Source organism: Ursus americanus, chromosome 6, assembly GCF_024610735.1.
Source record: "Ursus americanus isolate L20-20 chromosome 6, mUrsAme1.1.p, whole genome shotgun sequence".
NCBI classification, from domain to species: domain Eukaryota; kingdom Metazoa; phylum Chordata; class Mammalia; order Carnivora; family Ursidae; genus Ursus; species Ursus americanus.
The window spans coordinates 41,093,892-41,121,506 of record NC_142132.1 but is presented as its reverse complement, the minus strand read 5'-3'; the positions used below and the strand labels follow the sequence as shown (position 1 = coordinate 41,121,506).

Genomic DNA, 27,615 nt, shown 5'->3' with positions numbered 1-27,615 from the left:
CCGTGTCATTAACCGCGTTCATAAATTAACGTTATGATTTATACACACTTTTTGTCTCTTGCAGGAGTGATTCTGATCAAAGCCCAGATTTTAGAGCTCGCGATCCCTATCCCAGCAGCTCAGAAGATAGCTCTAAATGCCCGCAGCTCTCTGAGCAGCGTCTTCTCTTCTCTTCCGGACATTGTATATACTGGCTGTGCAAAATGCGGATTGGAACTGGAAACAGACAAGAACAAGATATATAAACAGTGTTACAGCTGCTTGCCATTTACTACGAAGAAGCTATACTACAGGTGAGGCGGCCAAGCAGCCATCGGGATGGAAAAGATTTATTATTATATGACTGGATATGACCGAAAAATTGCATCTATCAATTCTTACTTTTTAATGAGAACTAACTAAAATTAATCCAAGAGAATAACATATTTCACCTGAGTGATAAATGGCTATTTATGAAAGCAAAAATTGTCCAGTAATCATAACAGGGATTTTTAAAAGCAGGAATTGGGAGATTTTATTATCTTCAAACAGCTATATTGGAGATGATTTTTACTTGGTTTATATTTTTAACCAAGATCTAAGTGGCTCATAAGAAACCGATTTCCATACTTTAACATATAATTGGAATGTCAAGGTTAGAACTCTTCTGTGATCTAACCTCACAGTGTGGAAGCTAATAAGATATTCAACTTTTCTGTGCCTCAGATTTCCCAGCTTCACATTATAAATTAAGGATTGCAAATGTTCTTTGGTAAAATTGCAAACCAGCTCAGTGAAAAACACATTTTTCAAATAATAGATGTTCAAAAGCTTGGATAAATTTTTTCTTTTTACCTTGTAAATTGCATGCCTTTATAAAATAGCCATCAGTGTTTTATGCTCTTTTCCTTTTCTAAATACTGCAGTATCTAAAAACTAAATGCGAATGTATTCAGTATGTTATCACAATATATGTTAAGAACATTTACAGAAAAAAAAAAAGAACATTTACAGAAGCTTAATCCATAAACCTTATTTCCCTTTACATATGTGTATTATGAATAAGTAAATAAATTTAGCTCTTACTCTGAAAGTTGCTTGTATGGAAAAGAAAATTAAATTAAGAGCATGGTATATAAGAAATATAGTTAATTAAAATTGATTTCTTATCAATAGTTAAGGCTCCTTACAGAACGTGTGTGTTATTTTATGTCATTCTTAATGGTCCTAATCAATATAATTATTTATTGGACAAAAATGTTACCCAATAAATATCCCTTATGGAGAAGACAGACTTTGAACCTTCAGTCTATAGAATAACTATTCAAGAGAAGAGCTTCACAGATCAGTATCACCTGACTATGTATAACCAGTGTGAGGCATGCAAGGCATGGTTCTGAACTACACCACATTGAAGATGTAGTGCGGATTTTCTGTGTCGCTAGAATGTTGACAGACATGCTAAAGCCAGAGTTGTTTTTGTTTATTTATTTAAAGCCTTTAAATTGTTTTTAGGTTTAGGATTCAGATTATTTGGTTTCCTTAAAAAGAATTTTTTTATTGTTAAAAAGAAAAATCTTGAGATTAAATGACAATTAGTTAATTTTAAAAAGAGGTAATATTACGGTGGTAAAAATGCAAGCTGTAGAGGAAGATGCGAAGCAACAAATTCCTCCCCATCCATCCCTCCACCATTAGTCCTACTTCCCTGCTCGTAGGAGGTTTTCGTATATTCTTCTAGTAACTTATCATGTTCACACAGCACATGTATATCCCTTTCTTTAAAAATACGTAGATAGAATATTATCCATTTTGTTTTATTCATATTGTTTGTTCCGCAGAGTACACTGTGGCCTTCCTTCCCTAATAGCACTTGTAAACCCTTCATCATTCTTTTTAATGGCCACGTAGTATTCCACTGTAGCACACACTGAAAATTATTTATCTAGTTCGCTATTGATCGACACGCAAAACAGCCTGGTTTTGATAGGAAAGAATCCAGTGGGGAAAAATAACCTAGAAATTGCGATTGTGAAATATTGTGATTAGTATCTTTATTTTTATTTCTAAAAATAATTTATACAACAGTATAAAAATATGTTTTTTTATATTAGTATCTGAAATTTTAAAATGAATATGGAATAAATCAAATTTATTAATTTATCATTTGAAACACTAAAAAAAAAGTAGGGCTTTCTTTGTGTTTCAGAAAGTCCTACAGTTGTTTTAGGAGTCAAAATGAATCTGGCATAAAAACCCAGTGCTCTTTGAAATTACATTGTTCTTAAGCGTTTCTTTAATTTGAACATGTTATTGAAGGCCACGTATTATTTACTGTTTTGTAGGCCGGCTGTAATGACCGTGGCTGATGGAATATATAACGTTTGCATCCACGTAGGGTCAAAGCTGATCGAGAAGATTCTTCTCAACATTTCTCCTGACTGGCTCAACAGAGTTGTAGGTAAGAGATCAACACGCCATCGAGAGGTTGGTGGTGGTGAAACCGCTCGTTTCAGGGATGTCGCCAGTGTATTGGAAGAGAAGGAACACTATACTGTAAATTCGGGGTTTTTTCTGTCAATGTAAAAGCAGAGGGATAATTTAGCTTGAGTGGAACAAAGAGGACAAAGTTGGAAGATAAGACTTGCTCTACACCTGCTGTGACAGTCATGCTCTGGTTGCATCTCTGGGGGGTCATGTGGGGTCTTGCCCCTCTCCCAGCAGTAGGGCACCACTGATGGTCTTGATGGGGGAGGTTTCCTGCCCCTCCCCCAGGGATGAGGGATTTTTCTTTTATCTTTCCTCCATGTTCAGCCCTGGGGCAATAGGATTTGCCGACCTTCCTCCAGCAGTTTAAGGCTCTCGTTCCTTCAAGGAGAGGCCCCAGTGGTGTCTTGTGTTTTCCCTTGTGGCAGCTTCTCCCCTTCTCCAGACTTCACCGTAGTTGGGAGCTTTCTTTATGTTCTGCCCTCCGTCCAGGCTTGTGAGCACCTGGTGGGGATGAGAAGAGCCTGCAAGGGTGCAGACTCCGCTTGCCTGAGACACTGGCCCACACTTGGCTTTTCCCACATCATGAAAAATTGTAGCACATTCTTCCTTCTTGCTTGTTGGGTGGACGTGTCTTCTTTCGGAGCTCGCCGCGGTAAACTTGTGCTCCTGCTCCGTCTCCTCTCGTTTCCGTCGGCTTGGCTGCCTCCCTGCCTCGGCTCTTGGAGGCTCCATAAATTGTGATTTTGTAGTGTCTTCAGATTTTCTAGTAATTGCTAAGGTTGGAGCCATGTTCTTTCCAGCTTTCCGCATCCTAACTGCAAGTCTGTCTGTCCTTTTTTATTCACTGTCTTTATTACCTTTCATTCTTTTGGCTGTTTCGTTCCTTCTCTTAGTGTTCTTTGTTGTATTTTCAGTCTTGTCTTTTCACCTTTGGCACAATTCCAGTTAGGCTCCATTTCTCAGAAGAGCACCGTTCTCAGATCAAGTCTATGTGTGCGTTTTGCCCATTTCCGAGTCAAAGTTGTACTTCCTGGCATTAATTAAATTGCAACCCTAAGTGTAAACGTGGGCACCGGTTATAAAGTGGCCATCAGACCATTCAAATTATCACTAATCTTGATTTTCTTTTTTTAACTTATCCAAGTGAAAATACAAAAGATTTAAGTATTGTAAGGGAATTCCCTCACTGCCAAAAATATGCGATTGGCTGCCTGGGAGTCCGTAGACCCGATCCAAGAGGGGCTGGTGGTGTTGGTCAGGGAACGAGGGTAGTTCGAGCGTGGTTGGTAGTGCCTGGCCAGCCTAGCATCGAGCACCCCGCTCAGGAACTGGACTTGATGTCCTAAAAAAAAAATAAATAAAAGGAAGACTATAAGACAAGTGCAAAAATACAGTGACCTATCTATCTGTAATTTCAGTATTTTTATATTATCAAGATTTGATATTCAATAAGTCACCGACTCAGGGTCCTGTTATATAAACTTATCTAGATGACCGATGAGAGCCGTCGACTGGATAAGGAAGACGGCTCTTCTGACATGGACATGCTCTTTTTGTGTCAGGCTTGACTTAGGAAGATGTTCATGTCCGGTCTTTCCTCTGTTGTTTCAAGAAGCCGAGAGCTGTGCCGTGGTAGGAAATAGGCCGTCCGTCTGAGCAGGCTGTCCCCCTCAGCAGGCACTGCGGCTCCTCATTCGAGAGCCTCTCCAGCACCTGTGACTAGACAGAGAGGGGATAGAAAGAGGAATTTCCAGTGGGTGGGGGGCTTGAGAACCAAGGGGGCCAGCGACCCCTCCGCCGTGTGCGTCTCCGGCGTCCGGAGGGGAGCCTGAGAGCGTGCGTGTGTCCGTGTTCCGCAGCGCCTCCGTCGGAGATCACCTACGGCGCGGTGGCCGCAGACGTGCTGCACGCGCTGCTGGCGGGCGGGGCCCGTTGCCTGGTGAAGCTGCAGAGCCTCTTCGTGCTGGATGAGAACAGCTGCCCGCTGCAGCAGGAGTTCTCCCTCCTGGATTTTATCCCCATGGTGGGAAGCCTGTGCCCGGGGCCCTGCTCCGAGAGCGGAGGAGGAAATCCCAGGTCCTTCAAGGAAGACGGCTGAAATGAGTTGCCTTCGGATAGAAATGAATGGCAGGGCTTTACCTGGGGGTTTTAAAATATATGTATGTATTTTGTTAAGAGCATTGTGTTAAATATATAAATTAAAACCTTTTTTCTAGAAACATTCTGTGAGGTTTTCTGTTGTTTGGTCTTTTCCTTTCCTGCGTCTAGAGGAAGGCTCTGGCGATAAAGGCAGGATGTAGCAGTTCCCTGGGAATCACAGGCTCACTCTGTTGGTCCCTGCTCCATTCCAGCGCTCTCTACTAAGGACCCAGGACGCAGACGAAAGCCATTTCTCAGGAGTGGCTTTTCTGCCAGCTCACAAACGCTCAGGGCTTTCCCTTCGTCATGCTTTCTTTCTTTCTTTCTTTCTTTCTTTCTTTCTTTCTTTCTTTCTTTCTTTCTTTCTTTCTTTCTTTCAAGATTTTATTTATTTATTTGACAGAGATAGAAACAGCCAGCGAGAGAGGGAACACAAGCAGGGGTAGTGGGAGAGGAAGAAGCAGGCTCACAGCAGAGGAGCCTGATGTGGGACTCGATCCCATAACGCCGGGATCACGCCCTGAGCCAAAGGCAGACGCTTAACCGCTGTGCCACCCAGGCGCCCCTCGTCCTGCTTTAATAAACCACCAACGTGAAATGATTTCCTCGATTGTAGATGTACGAGGTAATGGGTTAGTTTGTACAAGCCTGTGTTTAGACAAGTTCAAGACAAGCATGTCTTTCTATAAAGAAGCATTGAAAATGCAGGAAACAGATGCTGCTTCAACTCGTTTTATAAAAGATGGAAGAGAGTCATGTTGTTAGTTCATTTCTAGGATCTGAGTGCCTTACTGAATTTGCTTACTAACAAACATTTAGTGATTTGTTCTCTCATTATGATTGTAGAAGAAGCTCCTATCAAATGGTAGTCACTGATGGGGAAGTGTGGAGGGGTGCCTAACCCCGAGGTTTGGAGCATGCCAAGGGTTAATAGGCTAATAATATTGCTTGAAAATCACTAAATTCGTGACGAAATGAACGTTTGTTTTACCATACATGTGCTTTTAAAAATTCTTTTGGTTCATTACAATTGTTTTCTCTAATTCAGGGTTGCTTTTTTTTTTTTTTTTGACTTGGCTTTTTTTTTTTTTTTTAACTTGGCTTTTCTAAAAATGAACCTCAGGAGTTTTGTGATTCTCCCAAAAATAATATGTAAAAATGTGTGTGAGAGAGTGCACACACACAAGTACTTCCTTCTGTGGAGGAGATCAGTCGTTCTCAGCAAATCCTGAGAAGGATCCTTGACCAAAAATGGAGGGAGGGGAGGCAGGAAGAAGTGCTTTACTTGGTGAGTTAATTCCTGGGGAAGGAAGGGATTAAATCAAATGATTGCTGAGGTTGCACCAAGGTGGGTAGAAAAAGAGTTGTCCCCGTGTTGTACTTGGAGAAACAAGATAGTTGGCTCTCCCAGATAATTCATGTGATGGGTGATGCATGTCAAACCCAGAACTGATGTCTTCCAAGCCATGCTCTTTCAAATATAAGCAAATCTGGAATTCTGATATAAAATCTGCCCTATCAGTGTAAGCCCACCAGGAGCACTGTTCTCTTAAACTTGCCCTCCCCACTTTGTACTCAAGATGCAACCTAATCCTTTTATCAACCAAAACACAGACCCCCGAAATAGACGGCTGTTCATACCCTTTTGCGAAGAAGTCTCTAAGCCATTTCAAGTGAGACCAAGAACACCAGGTCACACCAATATCTCTTCACAGTTTTTAATATATAGTATCATAGGTTAACCCATATTTCCAAGAACGCTTTTTTGGGCTGAAAATAACTTCCTTCTGTCCTGAGGAAATTATCATGTATTTAATTTAAACAAATTGCCACAGCTCCCAGGTGTATTCCTTACCCAAGATGTACAGGTAAGTATATTTAACCTACTCCACAGATTTTTATAAAACTCAATTGGGTAGCCTAAGAATGTCAGCCAATCCAGCAGTCCTGTGTCTGGCAGTCCCATGGTAGACACTTCAGGTAAATCTCATTCTTCATCTGACAGTTCAGCTGAGAGGGACAGTTCTCCCATCTTGTTTACAGCTAGTGTTCCATTAATTTAGGTTTACCTGAATATGTGACCACAGGCTGTTACATGGCTTTCCTAGAAGAAAATATCTCTAGTTTCTCAGAACAATATAGAATGAAACAGAAAACGTACCATCCCTATGTCTGATTTTAAATGATGAGTTTCCCTCCTGGAGGGTCTCTATATGGTGCAGTATGGTTCAGAAATCAGAATGATTAGAATAAAGTGTTCGTCTTTCCTGACAGTTTAACCCTGGCCCCTGTTTTAAGGTCAATAGGGGGAGAAATAGGTGAGAGGGGAGGAGGTTTGCCAATTAATTGTTATTCTGTCTTTGGGGTCTTAAACCTGGCTCGTTATCAGGAAGTTAGCTCCGCCCACTGAAGGAATACGTTTGCTCAGAGTGAGCTGTCTGCTTCCAAGTGGAGAAGGAGGTACAGCCTTCCTCCCTTTGCTCCCATGCGGCTCCCTGGGGCTGGAGGAGGACAGGAACTGGCAGTGAGACAACTTCTCCCCAGTCCCTCCCCCGTCCCCCCGGGGCCAGCTCCTGCAGGGATTGGAGCAGGGAGGAAAGCAAGACAGAGGACGGGGGTTTCATGACAAACGAGCTCCCACTGTGGTCCTCTCTTGGGGTGGTCCTGACCACCGGTGCCTTCTGCGCAGCCCGCACCCAACGCTGCTCTTTCTAGAACGTGAGCCGAGTTCTTTGGAGGGCTTCTCCTTCTTACGCAGCATCTGCACGGTTTCTTGTCAGGGGAGATCAAGCTCCCGCCACGTCTCTTCCACCCCTCAACTCCCTCCAGACGTCACCTCTTCTCTTCGTCCTGACTTCTCTCTCTGATTGACTTCACTCCGTGCTCTGCTAAGGACAAGGTAGCAGGTCAGAAAATTCTCGGCATAACCAGACAGCAGACAAGCTGAGGGTTTGTCCTTATTTACATAATGTGTGTAGTGCAATTCAAGTTATGTATCATTGTGATCAGACCGTGTGGAAGAATCTGACCCAAATGGTCTAGTGATTGTCCTGGGTGGGGACCTGGGGCCTGGTTTTACTTTCTCCGTTATGATTGTTTTTATCTGATGGAATTACCAGGAAAATTTCCCTAATTTCTGAAGAATACAAATTCCCTATATTAAAAAGTTTACTTACCAAATATCAAAAAAGGTAATACTGTTTTGATCACAGAAACTAATGCCACCTCGGAGATGCAGATACTTCATGGGGCCGGGAGCCAAGCCCACAACCATACCCCTTCTCTGGGGCGTGTCTATATTTGGTTTGATTCCTTGGCAGAAACCCATTACTCACAGGCAGTAGATACGTGACTCAAGCTGGGCCAATCAGATTGTTTTTCCCGAAGTTAAATTCAGATTTATGCAGAGTAAAATGCACGGATCTTAAATGCACAGGTTGCTGAATTTTGGCAGATAGGTTTCCATCTCTCTAAAAATTTCCGTCATTTCCACTTCCAGTCAATCCCCGCCCATGCCAGGCAACCACTTTTCTGATTTCTATCACCATAGATTAGTTTTATCTACTCTGGAACGTCATCTAAATAAAATTGTGTGGTTTATATTCCTTTGTGACTTGCTTTTTTCACACAACAGTGTTTTTGAGATTCATCCAGATTTTTATGTGACTCGGTAGTTCGTTCCTTTTATTGGTGAGTAATAAGCCAGTGAATGAATATATTACATTATCTCTTTTCCGATCGAAGGTCATTTGGGTTGTTTCCAGTGAACATCTGTTTTGCAAAGTCTTGTTGTGGACCCATGTTTCATTTTGGGGTCTGGGGGGCGATAAATACCTGCGACTGAGGTTGCTGGCTTGTGGGGTAGGTCCTCTATTTCCCTTCATTGAAACTGCTGAGCAGCGCTCCGAAGTTGTGCAGCTTTACGCACAGGCCATGATTGAGGGTCCCCGTTCTGCTTCGCCACTGTTTGGAGGGACCAGTCATTTTCACGTAGCCACTCTACTGGGTGTGAAGCGACAGCTCACGGATTCAGTTTGCGTTTCTCTGATGACGAATGGTGTTGAGCAACTTTTCGTGGCCTTATTTGTTGTCGATGCAGCTCCACTCGTGGCCCGTCTGCTCAGGTCATTTGCTCGTTTATTTTATTGGGTTGTCTTTTTTTACCGATCCCATGTATGTTCTAGATAAAAGCCAGATAGGCGTATTATTAATATTTTTGAAGTGCCTGACAGCATTAGAAATGATGACCACATGATTTCAGAAGAAAAAAAGAATGTGTAGTTGTAGCAAAAAGTCTTAAATAAAATGTCACTATTTTGAATGGCTGGAATGTATACACAGAAAAATAATCTTAGGAAACCAACCAAAAATACATTGGTAGTACATAGAACGTAAATTAATTACACATAACATAAACTTACAAAATTTAAATGTAGTAATATATAACCACACACCAATAATATATGGTTCTAAATATAATAAAAATAATCATGCTTACAGGTAAAACCAAAAACATGAATGGCTTTATGTAGTCCAAGGAAATGATTTGAAAACCCTGAGGGAAATATAAAGAGAAAAGAATCAATGGAACATTGTACTGTGCGCTTGCTGCTTGAAAAGATCCCAGATCAGAGTTGATTCAATATTAACGAAAGTCCCTGATGGATGGCATATACAAGTTGATAAACTGATTTACAAATTAATTGAGAAGAATAAAAAGGAATGTGACTATTCTAAAAACCGTTGAGTTGTACACTCTGCATGGGTGAATTGTATGGTTTGTGAATTATCTTCATAAAGCTGTTAAAAAAAGAATAGGCAGAAAAAATTTTAAAGCTAAAACAAAAAAAGCAAAACAATGAAAAAACCACAGATTTGGTGTTTACAGTATATTAAGTGAAAAATCACTCTAGGAAACAGTATGTAACATATGTCATTCTTGTAAAGACATACATTAAATCAATGGAGGGAGATCAACAAATTTCAACAATGTTCATCCTAAGGAGCTTACAACTGCAGGAAACATTTTACTTAATGAAGCAATGTTTCTGGGAACAGAAATCAGACAAGGATATCCAGTGGCCTCACTGACATCCAATACTTTCCTGATGTTCCTAGCCAGATTAATAAAGCAAAAAATTGAAATTAAAATATAAGGTTTGGAGCCAAGATATAAAACTATGATGGTACATATTGAAAACTCAGAAGAATCTAGAGATAAATGATTAGCATTAGTGAGTGCGGCGTGATTGCTGGGCACAAGGTCAATGTAGGAAGACCCACTTTACGGATACCAGCAGGAATTAGAAGATAAACGATGTAAAAACAAATCCATTCATGATGGTATAAGAAAATGAATGTACAGGGAAAAAGGTAACGAAGATACACAAAGCCTCTTCGCATGCCACTATAGCGCACTGAGTAGAGAAATTAGAGAGGGGCTAAATAAATAGAAGTGTATGGTGTTTTCAGGGATGAGAGGACTCGGTATTTTAAAGACAGGTCCCCCTGAATTGACTTGTAGACTCAAGGCAATTCCAGCCAGAATCACAACAGACTTCTTTTTGGGAGATGGGAGGGACTTAGCAAGCTGATTCTAAAATTTACATGGAAATGCCATGTGCCCAAATAGCCAAGACGTTCTTGAAGAAGAACCAGACTGAGGACTTACCCAAGCAGATGTTGAAATTACAAATGAGTACTTGAGACGTGATGGTATTAGTATAAAAATAGGCAAATTCACTAATGTAGCAGAAGGAGCCCAGGAACAGACCCAAACGTATATGGATGCTTGATTTATTTCCTCGGTGCCGCAGCAGACTAATGGGGAAAAGGATAATTTTTTCAATAGACAGTGCTTGGATAATTCAATATCCAATGGAAAAAAAAGAAACTTGAATCCAATGTTACAACTTATACAAGTGTCTATTTCAAGTAGATTCTAGATATCTAAATGTGAAAGGCAAAATAATAAAGCTTCTTAAAAATAGTATGGAAGAATATCTTCATGATCTCGAGGTATGGAAAGTGTGAGAAGATGGAGGAGGAACAGTAAAGTATCCTCCAAACTGAGAAGGCACTTTGAGACCAGAAAATGAAACAGGCCACTCCATACAGTTTACACAGTTTTATTCAGGGTAACTTACTGACGTGGGATTGGGCAGGTGACAATCCAGAGTGGCATAGTTATTCTCCCCAAAGTCCAGACCTAAGTCCACAAATTTTATAGAGTGAGGGGATGTGCAGAGAGCACTTTGGTGAGGTCAAAGGGTTTAACACCTACCAGACCTTGTGGCCCCAGCTGTGTGCCAGAATGGGAGGTGGGGTGTTTAGAAACTATGTTATCTCTATTAGTTATCTAAACAACTTTAGGGAAGACAAGAACAAGCCTTCCCACATTCCGGTCAGGGCATACATTAACCTCCAAAGGGCTTGGAACGTGTAGCCCCCAGAGAGGTCATTGTCTGGACATGAACAAGACGGAGGGCCAAAGATGGAGTCCGTATTGTCCCGCTCCTACAGAAGGACTTCTTAAAAAGAGGACACAAAAAAATTGCTTCATTTGATTACATTAAAATGAAAAACTTCTGTTTATGAAAAGAAAGCCATAAAAATGGGAGGAAATTAACTGCATATATATTGGTAATAAAAAAACAGAGTGGGAGACAACAGTTGTAATACATCTAATCAGAATGAATTCCTACAAATCAATGAGAAAACCACAACCGGATGGAAAAGCAGGTAAGATCCAGGAACAAGCCCTTCACAAAGGAGGAGACTCCAAATGACCAAGTAACACATAAAACAGGTTCAGCCTCCTTTGCCATCAGGGGAGTATGAAGTAAATCCACAAGGGACACCTCTCCATACTAAGAAGAGTGACTCAAATAAAAAGACGGATGATAACCAAGTGTAGCCAAGGATGTAGAGCAATGGGAACTCACGCACTGCTGGTGAGAATGTGAATTTGGTACATGGACTTTGGAGAACTATTTGGCTTTATCTACTAAATTGGGAGATATGCAAACCCTATGATCCAGCAACTCTACTTCTGGTTTAATATCCCCCCCAATGTATAATGAATCTCAGCACATCATGTGGAGTCAAGGAAGCCAAATACAAAGAGTGCTTCCTTTCCAATTCCCTATATGAACTTTGTGACAACAACAACAAAACCCTATGACATTTAAGGCTGCATGGTTAGGTAGTAAAAGCAAAGAAGGGATTTCCACAAAAGCCAGGTTAGTGGTTATTTTGGTGGGGAGGGAGAGGGGTGTTTGGGAGGCGGCACAAGGGAAGATTCTGGAGAGGCTGGTTTACCAGTTACTAATTTCCTAGAAATCCAAATGCATTCTTAATACGGGCTCTGCGGCGAGTACGCGGGTGAACAGTAGAGGGCGCTGGAGACACATTGCGGGAGGTCGGCGCTTTTCTTGGTGGTTCAGTAGCCGCACATCAGTGGCGAGTGTGAGGACGCCGGATGGCGCTCCGCCCCTGCCACACGCCCCGGACTCACGACCCCTCGGTCACTCTGTGTCCCGGTCTGGCCTGTCAGTCATGTTCCCATGACCCTCCTGACATGGACACCAGAACTTCAGCCCTCCCTCCCGTCCGCGCCAGTGCCCCCACGGCCTAGCTTGCATCATCCGCCTTCTGGAAGTTTGTCTTATCAGGTCAATCAGCAAGCCAATAAAAGCATATTATCAAAAACAAAGGGAAGACAAGAATCAAATCTGGTCATTTGCAGGATTACACTTTATCATCTGTGGAGATAACATAATTTACACAAGCGGCGCGGGGGGGGGGGCGGGTAGGGGAAAAAGTAGGAAGGAAGGAGGGAGGAGGAAGGGAGAGGGAGGAAGGGAGAGGGAGGGAGGGAGGGTGGAGAGATGGGCAGCCCCGTAGGCCGTTAACGGTGCACAAACAGAAACGGCCTGTCGACTAGGCCCTCGAAGGCCTTTAACACAGCCCGCTGTGGGAGTGTGACAGCACTTTGCGTTGCCTAGGGCTGCTTCGAGGTCTCTGGCAATATGTGGCAGTGATACCATTTTGGACATCCGGAATCTGACTGAAATTCCAGCTCCACCACCTCCCGGCTCTGGAGCCCCAGAAATGGCACCCCGGCCCTGATGCTCACTTCCATCCTTTCCGAATGTGGGGGAGCTCCTCCCGGCCTGCTGTGCGGGTTTAGCAAGCTGAGGTATACAGCCCTACGATAGTCCCCAAGGGCTACTTCCTTGCTCCCCATCTTGACAGTCGTCGCACTTTGAGAAACATTCCACTCAAAATAAAGCTTTAAGTGGGGAGGGGAGGAGTGACCTGAGCAAATGATTCCATACTTACAATAGGAAAAAAACAAGAGGCAGATATTACGATCTGTCTTCATAATGGCATACTAAATCCGATTAAGAAATATATCCATTATGTTGAAAGAGCCCGGCTTATGGAATATAATCAGCAAACTACTTCATCCTTTTTTTTTTCCCCAGTGACCCATTCAGACCTGCTCAGCAGGTAGCTTCTCCCTGCCCTTTGGATAAAATCTAGGGCAAGGCCCAGGACTCTTTTGATCATTCTTAGGTAACAAAATTTTCCTGTAACTTCTACTTACAAAAGCAGGCTGTGTTCAGCACTTAAAATGTCCAATCTCATGTAGTCTGGACTTTCAACTTCATTGAAAATTTAAGCTCCCCTTTCACTCCCACCCTCACCCCGGCTCGCACCCTTTGTAGGCTGCAACCGGAGATGGGCACAGAGCACTGTTTTCCTATCTCTCCTACCTCGTGCTTCCACACCTCCCCAAACTTGCTAACAGAGGTTTCTGCTCAACCCAGCAGGGGCAGGGAGGAGGCCCGACCAGGAAGCCGCCTAAGGGGCAGGAGAGGTCCTCCTTGACCAGTACAGTTAGGAGCTGGAGTACTCATGTGGGCACCTCGAGAGCCTCCTTGCTCTGCCGATCTCTTACCTAAGGTTCCCCGACCCCGGTTTGCCCTGGGGTGTGGGACGGACCACAGCAGCATCCCCCTCCCATTTAAAGGTCTTTATTACATTGTCTGAAAATTCTATTTCCCAGACACTCCTATGAACAGAGTTCCAGGTTGAGTTTGCCAAATGCGAGATAATTGGATGAGACTCAACAGCAGAAAGAAGGTAAAAATCATCCTTTTCTGCCTTTGGCTCTGACGCTTAGGCCAGCAGCATGCTCCAGGCTCTCGCAGCAACCTGAGCAAAGAATTCTGCAATGAAAAATCAGAAAAAACGGAATTGGCAAACGGCTGTGCAAGTTCCGGTCACTCACCACTAGAGGGTAGCAGTGGACAGCAGCGGCTTTGAGGCCTGGCTGCTGATGCCCAGGCCTGCGGTCTCGCCATCATGGAGAGCACCTGCACAGCCACGCACCGGGCCCTGGAGGCCCCCATTTCCAGAGCGCATCAGTAAAGCGCACTGAATCACGACCCCCACTCTCCACCCCTCCCTGCAGCTACGTCCACTGCCATGTAGCTTGCAGTTCCTCTTATAAAAAGGCGTAGTTTGCCTCCCTGCCCCTTGATTTTGAACTTGGCCACCCAACATGGCTCAGCCAATGAGATATTAAGTAAACGCCAGAACACAGAGCTGTGCTTGCCCTTCTTCTACCTTCTCCGCGGAAAGAACTTTCCCCTGCCCCCCACCCCTGGGAAGCTGCTGCCCTTTCAGCTTGTGCTCCGAGTGAACAAACGTATGGTGGGCCTGGGGGAGGCCCTGAACCCAGCCAGACCCACTGCTTGAAAGGAACTTGCCTAAGCCAGATGGGCTCACTCGCAGCTGGCCGTAGATGGATGAGAAATAAATGCTCGTTTTAGTACAACACTGAGATATTGTGATTGTTATGCACGATTATTGCAAAAACAGATGACATGAGCAACTTTTCTCTCTTTGGCATCACCAGCCTTCCCACGAATAATGTAATCAAATTCCACGTATAAACCATCGAGATGTGCTTGTTATGCGCCATTACTATAAAAACGGCTAACTGATGGAAGCAAAGTTTCTCCTTTTGGCGTCACCAGCCTTCCCACGAACTGTGTAATCAAATTCCCTGTATAAAATTAGTCTTTGCCGAGAATTCTTTTTTTTTGGGGAATTCTGAGAAAAATGTTACTTTTCTCTGTGGGGTAGAGTGATGTTCATACCGATAACCGAGTAGAAAACCCGAGTAAAATACAGAAAACCTCTTTTTAAGTTACTGGAGAGTTGCCAAATCGACAAGATGATCTCAGAAGAAGGAAAACACAAGGAGATGAGCTGACATTCTGTGAACCACTTCTTCCTTCAGGACATGCATTGATTCTCATTAAGGGGCTGACCTTTTGGGCAGAGGGCCGTGGCTACGAGACAGTAAGGGCAGCAGCACAGTGTCTAGAGTTGGAGAGACAAGAACCTGGAGATTGGGGTTGCCAAAGCAGCTGGGACTGAAGAGGCAAGATGTTGAACAGAAAGGAGATAGAAGAGTAATTCTGACACTGAGGGGCTTTTCCCTCTGAGGCATTTGCTGATTTATGAAGCTGTGAATTAATTTATGCAGAAAGCCTATGAAAGATGGCAGGGCTTGGCTTTCCTTTTCCTTCTTTTCTTTTTTCTTTGACAAAAGCATGACACTAAGGAGATAAAAATTGGAGCTCAGAACCCACCAAGAAAGAAGAGCCTAGTAAACGCACCAGAGCTTCATTTGGTGATCCAAATGGCATCCATGGAAGACTACACCCTAAAAATGGGGGAAACCCAGAGGTGGTTAGAGAGCCTTACAAAAACTGCAACCCAGGGGCACCAGGGTGGCTCATTTGGTGAAGTGTCCCACTCTCGATTTCAGCTCAGGTCATGATCTCAGGGTGTGGGCTCGAGCCCCATGTCGGGCTCCACGCTGAGAGTGGAGCCTACTTCAGATTTCTCTCTCCCTCTCCCTCTGCATCCACCCCCCGCTTGTGCCCTCTCTTTGAAAAAAAACAAAAAACAAAAAAACCCCTGCAACCCAGACTACGGTTAGTTCATTACTAGACTGGCTTAAGGTGACCTCTCCCCATTCTGTCAATCAGACGATATAGTGAGACCCTCTCTGGAGGAATACTTTCTCCTGGAGCTACTCTAATTGATCATAATGGTCAGCTTTGGACAATATATAGTCAAACATTCCGAGTAACAGGACCAAGGGGTAAACATACGCAATAAAACTGACCCACTGATGACACAGATATTGGTGTGATTGACAAAACAGAGACTTTCGTCAGAGAACTGGAATTGATCACAAAGCATCAAATGGAAATTTAGAACCGAAAAATGCAGTCATTGAAATTAAGGACTCAGCATATAGATTAACTAGAATCAGACTTAGCAGAGGAAGATTTAGTAAAATGTAAGAGGGCAGTATAAAAACTGTAAGCTGAAGCACAGAGGTAAGGAGAGTGGGAAATGCAGCACAGTGCATAGGAGTCCTGCGGGAGCTGGTGGGAAGATCTAATGGGTGTGTAATTGGAGTCTCAGAAGAAGAGGAGGGGAAGAAGGGGGCAGAAATCATATCTGAAGAAATATGGGCTATGAATTTTCCAAAACTGATGAAGCTTTATTATTCCCAAGGTGGTAAAATAAAAGGAAAATTGCCTGGAGGTATGCCATACTCAAACGGCTGATAGACAAAGATAAAGAGAAAATATTAAAAGCAGCTAAGAGTGGGAAGGAGAGGGAGACGCATTACTTTCCAAGGAGAAACAATAGCATTGATAACTCACTTGTCAACAGAAATGATCGAAGTGAGAAGACAATGAACACCATTTTAAAACTGTTGACAGAAAAGAAAATGTCAGCTTAGGATTCTGTTTCCACAAAAAAATCCTTTAAAAATGAATTTGAAATAGACATTTCTATTCAAAAACTAAGAAAATTTGCTGTGAGCAGATCTGCGCTAAAAGAAATACTAAAAAGAGTTCTTCAAGTAGGAGGAACATGATCTCAGGTAGAATCCCAGAAATGCAGGAAAGAATGAAAAGCAAAAGAAAGAACAACTCTGTGGGTGAATATAAATGAATAGTGGCTGAACATAGTAATAGTAATGTCTTGCTAGGTGTAAAATATATGTGGAATTGAAATGAGTGATATCAGTACCATTAAAAACTGGAGGTAAGGAGCGACTGACCAAAGGAAATGGAGGGCTATACCATGTTAATGGATTGAAGAGTCAATATTGTAGAGAAATAAAATGGCTCCCAAACTGGTCTATATACTCAATGAAAATCCCATCAAACTCTAGCATTTTTTTGGTGGGGAAGTGGACAAGCTGATTCTAAAATGCTTTGTGGAAATGCAAAGGGCTTGCAAAGTGGAAAGGCAGGGATCACCTGGTGGACAGGATTGAGATAACTTAGGCCAGCTCTCTCTGGCCCATTGGAAGTACTGGTGTATTTTTTGCCCTGACCATGTCTGTAGACATTCCAGCCCAATATAGCAACACCTTCTTCCCCTTCATCGGAGCAGAGAGCCTGCCGGTCTCCTGCCATTGAGATTTTTCAGCTGTGAGTCAGACACACCAGTTCACTCTGTCCTGCAAAGGGGATACTTACCAACTTTTCCAAGTGGCCCTGGAAAGGCCACTGAGAGGCATGGATGTCACCTTGAAACGTGGGGGTGGTTGGAAACAGTTCCAGTTGAGTAGCCTGCTAGACAAACACACAGAGAATGTGTGTGCTGTGATGCCATGAGAAATGACTGGAGCGGGGGCTTTGTTGGAATGTGTGTGTGAAATAAGTGAGAAAAAGCAAACACAAGATCTTCTGTCTGTACGGACCACTGCCAGGTAAAGCTTGTCTTTGTGCATCGACAGAGAACGGAAGTGAAGTCAGAGGCGCAGACCGAGTATAACGATCACTACTTTCTTTTGCTGAAGTCGCTTCACTAAGTAAGAAAAAGACACTGGTTTGAAGTTGGTTGCAGGTGTACAATCACAAGGCATGGACCCTGCAAGTTCAAAAGCATTTGGGTAAAAATACAAGCTGCCCGGGAAGTAACGGTGACAAGCACAATGGCTGCTCATTACCCCGAGTACAATGTCACAGGGAGGTGATGACCATGATTTGTGGGAACTGCCAACTTAGTGAACTTTACACGGACACCTGCCACAACACAGTCATTCTAACGAAATCACTAGGTTTACGGGAAAAGCTCTCGGCCCTGTGGGCTGTGTTCTTGCCATTTCCTGCCCAAAGTGAGTCCCGCGAGATGAACGCTGTCAACCAGGGAGGCCACAGAAACCAGTAGAACACCTGTAAGACCAGGGCTGTGAGGCTTGGGTCCTGGGGAGGACACGCCACGGGCAGGATGTGACATAGCCCTGGGAGGGACCCAACACAGGTGAGGGGCTCCTCACCTGGCACAGGGAGCCGATGCCAAGAACCCATCCACCACTTGGTACCTGGGCAGCTGCTCCCAGTGTCCTTTCCCGGGTCCTGATGCCAGTGAGTCTGATCCCCGAGAGCTTTGTCTCCCGAGCTGAGGGCACGCTACGCTGCCCGGGCGTCCCGGGGCGGTCCCATACCAACGTGCCCAACCCCAACCCGACTTTCAGACTGTGCTGTTTACTGCCGACCAGCGGAAATCAGTGCTTTGGGCCCCCCGGCCCCCCGTGATTCCCCCAGAGCAGTTTGTTTTCTCTGCCAGGTGGAAGGCAGGAAGCACCAACCTGCCGTCAGCTTCCTGGGATCGGGGAGCCGGGTCTCGTTCAGCACAGCTGCCGTGCTATCCCTGAATACAATCCTTCTGAATGCCTGACATTCCGGTCCAGACAGGGGCTGCGCCGACCAGGAGCTGGGATTTGCAGCCCAGGCAGCCCCACGGGTAGAGGAGGATGGGCTGAGTCCGGAGGGTCTCTGCGGCTGGGGAGTGGCAGCCAGCCACGCTGCTAACCTGGCTGGGGCTCTGTCGCCCCCTCCTCTCCGCCGCGCATCAGCAGCACGGGGCCCTGGCGCAGCCTGGCTTGGCGGCCCAGTGACATGCTGGCCGGAGTGTCCAGGCCTGCGGCTGCCGAGCGGACAGCGGGCTCTGGAGGCCAAGCGGAGGTCCGAGGCGAGTCAGGGCTCAGGCGTGGGGCAGAGCGCGTGCCAGCGCTTCACCAGCTCCTTGGGCTTGCTGAGCATCTCGTCCCAGTGCTCCAGCTGTCTGCCTCGGGTGTACATGTAGGGGCCCACCACCACGCGGCCCAGCTGGTGGCTGGCTGTGGGGGAGGGGAAAACGTCATCATTCTCTGGAGCACGGAAACCACCTCACCTGGCAACACCCCCAGAGATCTCTTTCTGTCTCTTACTCCTCCTCTCAAAGGACGTAGCAAGCCCCCTCCCTCTTTAAGCACGAGCTGGCAGCCCCCAAAGGGATCCTGGCTTTGCTCTGGAATTGGAGGAAGTGGGAGAAGGGAGCCCAGGTGGAGAGCCAGCTCTTTGGGGTCACCCCCTCTGCTGCTCACCTTCCTGGTGAGACGTCTTAAGCCAGCCTCACATCAAAGAGCTGAGGGAGAAAGGGGCCCCTCCAGAAAGAAGCCTCTTCCATCAGCCCACAGGATGTTCAGAGGGAATTTTCAGCAGTGTTCTCCCACCAAGTGCCGTGGTGGAGAAAGGCCTGAAGCTCTGGTCCATGAGGCCAGCTGGCCTGATGGCTCTGCTCCCCCAGATGCTGAGAGTGGAACCTCACCCAGGACCCTACACTTTTATTTAGAAGGTATGAAGCGAGGTAGGGCCCACAGCCCCCCACAGCACCAGGTCATTTGGCTGGTGCCCCCAGACTCTGCAGTGCTGTGCTCCCGGAGTGGGTAGCAGAGGCCACCCTTTAACCTCTCCGTACGGTGCCACGGCAGTCAAACCGGAACAAAGCTGGGCGTGAATCCCAGCTCTCCTGCTAGCCAGCCCTGTGTCCTTGGGCAGGTATCTCGGCCTCTCTGAGTTCTAGTTTCCCCAGGCAGAGAACAGAAGCCTCTCTCTGCGGTCCTTACAGCCTGAACGCTCCTCCGTTGCCCATTTCCCTGCCAGCCTGGGGAAGGGGCAGCGGCCTTACTCTCCCCTCCGGCGCTCTGCAGCACTGTCAGGCTGAGGCTGGCCGTGTCCAGCTCCGCGGGGTCGGCCTTGAAGCTGAAAGTCTCGCTGTACACGGGGTTGGCGGAGCCCAGCACAGCCGAAGTCTTCTTGCACTTGACAAACTTGTTGTGGTTCATCAGAGACACTTTGACAAACACACCTAAGGGGCAGTGTGGACCGTGGGCTGGGAGGGCCAGGCAGGGCCCAGCCTCTGGCCTGTGCAGGGCTGGCTGAGAGCACACACGCCCACCCCGGGCGCTGGGACCCCACGACTCCCAGTTGCTGCAGCCAGAGGGCATTACAAGAGGAAACAGGGTTGATTAGCGTATGGGCTTCCGCCCAAGGAAACGCTTGGCTCCCTTCCTTTTCCTTCCTCTGGGCCTCCTGAGTTTACCCACGGCTTGGCGGGCCCTTGTTTCCCAGAGCCTGGCACTGCACGCATGCCCATCCCTCTCGTTGGTGGAGAGGGGGCCCTGCCTGCTGAGTGCCCGGGCTCCCTGGAGCCCCTCAAACACCTTCTCCTTCAGAGGGCCAAGCTTTCTGGGGGTGGGGCTCATGTGGGTCTTGGATCCACAGTGGAAGGTTGAATGACAACTTGCTTACAGGGTGTGGAGACATGCAGGTGGCAGATAGCTACCACCTTGCTTCGGGAAGGGGGCACATAAGGGCAGGACGTTTCGGTGAGCCAGAGCAGGGCCTCCGCTCCTCCAGCTGCTGGGTTCTGGGAAGCCGGAGGAAGCAGGGCACCGCGCTCCCTGCCAGCCTGGAATGCCTCTTCTTCCAGCTGAGCGTCCTGCCTTGTGTACAGGGAGCCCTCCCTGGGGGCGGGGGGGCAAGGGGTCTGGCCCTAGAGGAACTGAAATCCTTCATGGAAGGACAGAGGTGGAGGCGGAAGGACAGCACCGTTCAAGGAGCCAGGACACTGCCTTGGGGAAAGGGAGGGGCGGGCTTGGTCTCAGGGGAGTTAGGGGTCTGGGTGGAAGCCGAGGGGATACAGTCTTGGGTTCAGTGTAAGGAAGTGGCTTCCCACATCACCACTGTCCACAGAGGGGAGTGAGCACTCTGGGGTGGGCCCCATGCAGGTAGAAACTGGAGGGCCAGAGGGAGGGGTCAGACTCCAGCCCCTGGCCCCAGGCTCACAGGACAGGGCCTGCCCTGAGAAGGAAAACTTACTGACGAAACTCATGTCCTCCTGCAGCCGGAGGCCCTTGGCTCGCAGCACGACCACGGTCAGGCGACACAGGCAGTCATTGTAGCTGAGACAGAACTGCAGGTCTCCAAACTCGGAGGGAGGCTGGAGAGGCCCGGGGAAAGCACCCTTGTCACTCAGCAGGCACTGGAGGAACCATGGTACCTTCCCGACAGAGCCTTCCTCCCTCCTCCCAGCAGTCAGCGCTGGTACTGGGTGACACACCCATGATTTCTCCTTTCAGTCCCCTGGCATTTTACGGATGGGGAAACTGAGGTCTGGAGAGCTGAAGGGGCTTGCTGAAGATCACACAGTTGTAAGGGTCAGAGCCGAGGGTTCAAACCTAGGTCTAGGGGATTCCAAAGCCTATTCCAAGCTGCCTGGGTCCTCCCGGGGGTCAGGAGAAGAGAGGGTAAATATTTTCCTTGGCTGGTCCATTTGGGGTGTCACCTTTCACAGGTGTCTGATTTGCATGGGAATTTCAATGTGGATTTTCAAGTTGTTCCAGGTAATCTGGTCTCCAGGGCAAAAGAAACCTCAGGAGGCCTTTCCTTGCCCAGGAGCAGCTCTACCCTGCCCCCCGGTCCCATGCAGCTCCAGCCCTGGCCCATGAGCCCGAGTCACACTTGTTTGGGCTAAAGCTGGCCGGCAGGCGCTGGGCCATACTGCTGGCTGCCCACGGTAGTCTGACACACAGCCATATATGCCTGGTGATCTTGACCTTTACCTCCCCGCTCTCGGCCTCCAGGTCTCTCCAGATGACGTGAGGGCAGTCACCTGCCAGGGTCTCATTTCTCAGGGGAAAGAACACCTGGCCCAGGAGCTGATGCTTCCTCTGCCTGTCCACGTGGTACACGGAGAACCTGAGTACCCTTTGAGTGACGCTCTTGCTGGACACCTGGGAGAGATGAGGGTCTGGGCTGGGGCCCGGGCGTGGAGTCGTGATGGGTGGGTGTGGCACGCTGTTCTGGACACAGGAGCTTTTGGTGAGAGGTGGCTCCGCCAGGCACCTGCACCCCCCAAACCCAGGCATCCTCAGGGGACCGTGCCAGCGGCGGGGCCAGCCCCCGGGGGCCAGGACCAGTGGGAGCGTGTGCCAGAGCCTTGCCCTGCAGAGTGTGGTCCGAGGACCAGCAGCGTCTACCGCTCCCCTGGACCTTATTAGAGATACAGGACATTGGGCCCCACTTCAGGCCCATGAAGGAAATCCACCATTTAACAGGACGTCCAAGTGATTTGCCTGCACAGAAAAGTGTGAGACGTCCGCACCGGAGCCCAGGGAACCTGCCCATCTCTGCCATCTGGTTGGGCACCCCAGATCTCTCTCTGAGACTCAGTCTCCTCCCCTATAAAAGGGGATAATGGTTCTTACTCTCTGAGTTGTAAAACCCCAATCACAGTGTCAGACCTTTGGCAGATGGTCAGTTAACATAGATTTTTTTTCTCTTCCTCGTCTCCTTCCCCTTCCCCCTTAAAGCACAGAGAGGTCAGGATCAAGTTGGGGTGGGGACAGGGCAGGGAAGTGACAAGTAAACAGAAATAAGTCTGTGAGCACGACCTGCGGCCACGCTGCGCAGAGCGGCTACGCGCCTTAGATCTTCATGTCCTGGGAAGAGCAAGGTCACCCGTGAATTCCCGCAGCCTTGACCCTCAGCAGAGGGGCCGGGAGCTGGGCCCCGTGCTAGCTCTCTTTTCGGCTCCAGCTCAGGGCCCAGAAGAAGGCAAGAATTAGGGCTCTGGCCTCAGCAATCACACTCTTCCCGGACGCAGAGCAGCCTCTCCTTACCTTGCGGCCAGCCTGCTGGCCGGCTCTTGAAAATGTTTGTGCAAGGCCTCAAGGCAGCTCTTGATGGCTGGTTTCCCGTAAGGGCCCCCAGTCACCTGCTCAGGCTCCCAGGCCCCTGTGGGCTTGGCTCAGTGCCCTGACAGCCTCTGCACCTCCAGACCCTGAGCCAGCCTGGCCCACGGGGCAGCCAAGTCACCACCTGCTGCACGACGGCTCCTGGGGCCTGCGCTGGCCTCCGACAGGCTAGGTGAGTTCCTGCCCGCACGCCAAGGGGCGTGGGGGTCTCACCATCTGCCTTCCCGGGAATAACCTTGCCAGACACCCCCTAGTGCTCCAGAGCTTTGGACTGCTTCTCCAGAGCCCCGTGGGCCAGAGCCTGGCATTCAGTAGGTGCTCCAAGAATGTGTCTTCTGTTTCCCTCCTTCAGGCAGCCCTGACGGAGGAAGCCCAGGCCTCTACCCCTCACTGCCCTTGTCTCGCCCCTCCCCCACCATCAGCCTCTGGGCACTTGCAGGCCCTGAGCTGGCAGGCAGGGTAAAGCAGAGCTGGCGGCACCAGGGGCTCGGGGGCTGCGGGGCCCTGGCTGTCTCAGGAGGCTGGGGCTCACCTGCACGACGTCTGCTCCTGCCCTGGAGGCCAGACCCTGTCCGGCCCAGAGGTCGTACCTGGAAGATGAAGTGCTCATCGAACTGCGGGTTGGAGGTCTTGCGTCTGGGCTTGGACTGGAGGAAGCGCCGCTCGTCCGGCAGCAGGTGGAGCTTCACCAGGGGGCTGCAGGTCTCCGACGGGGCTTGCAGCCTCCGTGCCTTGAGCAGGCCCACCAGCAGCCGCTCGGCTTCCCGCTGGTATTCCACTGAGAACCACAGCCGCCCCAGGCAGCCGTCGGGGAAGTCAGTCTCACTCTTGTCCTCCAGGAACTTGTATAGCTCCGGGTTGACGGTCCCCACCACACCCGTATTTCCTACAACACAGGGGCGGGTGGTCTGCCAGGCCAGAGGAAGGCAGGCACGTGGGGGACAGCAAGCTCTGGGCTTCACCACCCCTGCCCCCAGCCCATCTCGTCTTGGCTGAGCCTCCAGTAGGCAGTTCACTGGCCCCGTCCGCCCCATGCCCTTCTCCAGACTGAACACAGGCCCTCTCTCTAGTGCAACTCCTCCAGGAAGCCTGCCAGCACTAAGGCATGGCATATCCAGGCCTGCTCCCCGCTGAGGCCCCCAGCAGAGTGCCCAGTATTCATTTAACCCCTGCCCTTGGTCAGGGCCTGCCTGGGGTGGACACAATGCCCAGCACCTGGCCTGGCTCCTGTCCATGGCGTCCAGAGAATGTCTCCGTATTAAAATTTTGCCTCTTTTCTTTCTCTTCAAATTAGAAGGGACTAGCTGATCACTGGGTGATTCCTTGGAAGATAACTTGGGAGGTCTTCAGAGCAAAGGGGTGGGCAGAAAGCTGTGCGCCCGGCTGCTACCATTCTGCCCTCTGGATCAGCCAACCTATCAGCCTGGAACAGAACCCACTGAGCGTTCTGGGTTCCAATCCCAGATCTGTGGCTTATTGCCTCTGTGACCTTGAGCAGGGCACTGTTAACCTTCTGAGCCTCTGTTTATGAATGTACAAAATGGGGTGAGGATCTCTTCCCCCACAGAGGCATGGTGAGGTCTAACTCCACAATGGCACCTGAGGCCATGTCTGGCACAAGCCGGGGGTGTAGCAGGCATTCGGGAGACCCGAGTACCTGGAAAGAGTGGTTGCTGGGCAACTCTTTCCAGGGGAAACCAGAAGACTCTGCCCAGAGCAGTAGGATCCCAAGGGAAATGGCTTTACTGCTGAGGCCCAGCAGAGCCCAGCCAGCAGCACCCCTGCTTCTGTTTCACTCCTGGCGTTCAACCCAGGGGGTGGGGTTACGTCCCAGTTCTGCCCCCAGGAGGCCAATGGTGTGGGCTTTCCCCAGGCATCAGTCCTGGTGGTCTCTGTCCCAAGAACAAGCGGACCTGGTAATGGGGGGCATCACTGGAGGACTGCTGGTCCAGGCTGTTTTCCAGAGCCAGGCCCACGAAAGCAAATAGGTCTGCCCTGGCCAGAACAGACCTTGCCCGCAGGCAGGCTCTGGCAGGAGTACTCACCAAAGCTGCTGCTGGAGGGGTGGGGCAGGAGCTCCGGGCCGAGGCAGGGATCCCGTGGGGCCTGGGCCCGCTCTCCGCTGTGTAGGGATACCCGGTCTCGGTCTTGGAGGGAAGGGGGCACCACGAATGGCACAGCTGGTGGCCTGTCCCGAGGCGGGCAGATGACATACATGTTGGTGGCAAGAGAACGGTGTGGCCTCAGCGCGCTCAGCCCGTAGGGGTTGAGTGCCAGAGGCTGGAGGAAGGAAAGTCAGCAGGAGCCAAGAGGAGGCAAGAGCACCATTTTCTGGACCCACATCAGCGCCCCACCCTGCCCAAGCCAACACCTCTGCCTGTCGGCAGCCAGTGCAGACTTGCAGAAGGAGCACTGCTTCTGGAGTCACTCTGCCTGGACTCTAATGCCTGTTCTGGCATACTAGTTCTGCTCCCTGGACTGGTCACTTAGGTCTTCTGGGTCTATTTCCTTATCTAGAAAATGAGCCTCATAGGGCTTGTCCCATAGCCTGTAGTGATGATTCTGGGCTTTCTTTGTAGCATGGCGATGGCATCGAGGAGGCGCTCCATAAACAGACCTTCCTTTCCCACCCTACTTCAAGGGAAACACCACAGGGAGGGCCCCAAGCAAGGCCAGGAGCTTGCGAGGCCCCACATCCTGCCTCACCTGCTTGTCTGGGTCCTGGCTTGTGGTGGGCGGAGCTTGCCCCCCTGTATGCTGGAGGCAGCGGTGCTCCCCGGCAGCTCCTCATAGGTGAACGTGGCACGAAGCTTCTTCCAGAGCCAGCAGCTCACGCATATCAGCAGCAGTAGCAACAGCAGCCCCCCCGTGAGACCCCCAATTACCAGGGCCACCTGCTCTGGGGGCAGAGACCACCAGGATTGTGATGCCGGGGGAAAGCCTCTCCCCCTCACACCACTGGGCTGCTGGGGGGCAGAGTTTGGGCAGCAACCCCACCCCTTGGGTTGGACCCCCGGGGAGTGACACAGAAGCAGGCTTCCTGTTCCTTTGGAGAGCAGCTGGCCCTGGACTTGAGATTCTGGCTGAAATGAACCATTTTCTTGTGCTCCTGAGTCGACATTAAATCTGTTCTTACCAGAACCTTTATCTACCTTGGGTTCCTGTTCAGGCTGAGGGTAATCCCAAGTGTGGGTATCACGTACTTGAGGAAAGCCCAGGAAGGGACGATGCCCGGGCTTGCTTTCCGAGCCCTATCCTTTTGGGTCCCAGAACCTGCTGAGAGGCTGGACTCATGTCTGAATTCTGTAACTTTCTCTAAAACCCAATCCCCTCCTCAATCCTCCATCAAGATGAGCCCACTTAGGGGAATCAGTTGAAGATGATGGAAGGGAGTGTGGATAAGGAAAGGGGCAGTTGGTGTGAGAAACAGAGACACAAGGACCCTTTGCTGCCTGCACCCCGTCATTGGAGGGGACCTGGCTGGATCCACTCCTGTTCAGGGCCCTCTGAGAGCTCTGAGACGCTCGTTTCCAGGGGCCGGCTGCCCTCCGAGGGCGAAGAAGGTGCCTCCTTCGGGTCACTTGAGGACAAGGGGCTTCTGGGGCTCTGGGGTCTGGACCGAGGGGACTGGTGAGAAGGAGAGACCACCACCCTTCCTGACCCGCAACCGTCTGGGAGAACAGGGTCTCACTCTCAACTTCACCCCCGCCCTGCGCTGGGAGCCACACTCGGAGTGCGGACTGCGTCCCAGCGGGGCAGGAGGGCGAGGCTAAGTGCGACCACGGGTGGCCGAGGGGCCCGGAGGGTGGGGCGCGGGACACTTACCCGCCATGGGACTGCTCGGGCCGGCTGTCGGGACTGGGGCGTACAGGTCTCCGCGCCTCTAGCCGCTGCTGGGCAGGCTTTTAAGGCCCGGCGGGGGCCGTCGGGCGGGCGCGGGGGCGGGCCCTCGTTGCGCCCGGGCCCTGGTGACAGGCGGCGGGGGGCAGGGAGCCAGCCCCCGGACGCCGCAGCTCCGCCCCGGCCAGGCCCGGCTCGCCGCCGCACAGGGGAGCCGCCGGTGCGCGCCCGGAAACTGCAGGGCTCCGGGCTGGGCGGCACGGGGCGCCCAGGGCTTCCCGCAGCTCGGGAGTGGTGGGGTGCGAGGGCGCCAGGCTCCGGGAGGCCAGGGCTAAGGCCTTCGCCGCCGCGTGTGATGGAGGACTCGGCACCGAACCTTCGCGCCCGGCCGCCCCGGCAAGCCACCTGCTGGTCTAGGAGCGCTCCTCCCCCTTCCGCGGCCCCCCGCAGGCTGCGGCTGCGTGCAGCCCCGGGCCCAGCACGAACCCATGCTCTGGGGGCCTGCCTGGCTCCCAGGGCGGACTCTCCGCGCGGGGTCCCGGGTCCCCGCGCCGGGGTGCTGACCGCGGGAGCGCGCGGTGCGGCGCTCAAGGTCTCTCGTCCGCAGTCGCAGCACACAAAATAATGAGGCGTTGGAGAGTCCGGGGTCTGCAGCCGGCCCGCCTGGGTTCCGACGCCGGCTCCCCATAAGCCGGCTGTGCCACTTGCGACAATTTCCTTCAGCACTCTGGGCTCTCTGTCCTCGGTTGGGTTCGTAATAGTACTCCCTCTGGGTGGAAGTATGTAACGGACACGGCTTAGAAGGGTCACTTGGCCTGAAGGTGAGGGGCTGGGGGTGCACAGCGCGTGCCAGCCACTACTGTGGTGATTATGTGGCTCAGGGTGGCGTTGCCTGCGTCCCCTCGACACCCGCAGCCCCTATTATTGTAGTGGTTATTATCAGGCCGCAGGGGCAGGGCCAGTCCTCGTGAACGCAGCCTTGATGGGAGGCTGGAGGAAGGGCGCTCCAGGTCCTCTGCCCGCGCCCACCC

At 49.8% G+C, this 27,615-nt stretch overlaps 2 protein-coding genes across 20 annotated transcripts in view; one reads left to right on the top strand and one right to left on the bottom strand.

Moving 5' to 3' along the window:
• SHLD2 (shieldin complex subunit 2) overlaps nucleotides 1-4,716 on the top strand; it is a 76,002-nt gene extending 71,286 nt beyond the window's left edge. For 6 of the 13 annotated variants that reach the window (XM_045783634.2, XM_045783625.2, XM_045783636.2 and 3 more), the window contains 3 exons: nucleotides 65-293; nucleotides 2,325-2,440; nucleotides 4,329-4,710. In XM_045783634.2, coding sequence (XP_045639590.2) covers nucleotides 65-293; nucleotides 2,325-2,440; nucleotides 4,329-4,567 — 584 coding nt within the window. In that variant the 3' untranslated portion in view covers nucleotides 4,568-4,710. Of the gene's footprint in view, nucleotides 1-64; nucleotides 294-2,324; nucleotides 2,441-4,328 lie in introns of all 13 variants that reach the window. The other 7 variants (XM_045783629.2, XM_087862958.1, XM_045783637.2 and 4 more) reach the window with 3 other exon arrangements.
• Nucleotides 4,717-5,224: 508 nt separating this feature from the next.
• Nucleotides 5,225-26,652, bottom strand: LOC123782942 (synaptotagmin-15-like). Of its 7 annotated transcripts, none has more exons than XM_045783450.2 (8): nucleotides 26,570-26,652; nucleotides 25,451-25,643; nucleotides 24,790-24,932; nucleotides 23,335-23,630; nucleotides 21,611-21,850; nucleotides 20,868-20,988; nucleotides 19,675-19,854; nucleotides 17,487-18,844 (listed from the first exon to the last, which is right to left on the bottom strand). In XM_045783450.2, exons 1-8 carry the CDS (start codon nucleotides 26,574-26,576, stop codon nucleotides 18,702-18,704), a joined length of 1,323 nt encoding a protein of 440 aa, XP_045639406.2. In that variant the 5' UTR covers nucleotides 26,577-26,652; the 3' UTR covers nucleotides 17,487-18,701. The 7 variants fall into 7 exon arrangements, 5 of the variants coding, with proteins under 5 accessions (XP_045639406.2, XP_045639407.2, XP_087719089.1 ...); XM_045783451.2 differs by having other exon boundaries at nucleotides 21,611-21,781; XR_015724782.1 differs by lacking the exons at nucleotides 24,790-24,932; nucleotides 25,451-25,643; nucleotides 26,570-26,652 and adding exons at nucleotides 5,225-8,788; nucleotides 9,107-17,294 and having other exon boundaries at nucleotides 18,314-18,844; nucleotides 23,335-24,783.
• Between the last annotated feature and the right edge of the window lie 963 nt (nucleotides 26,653-27,615).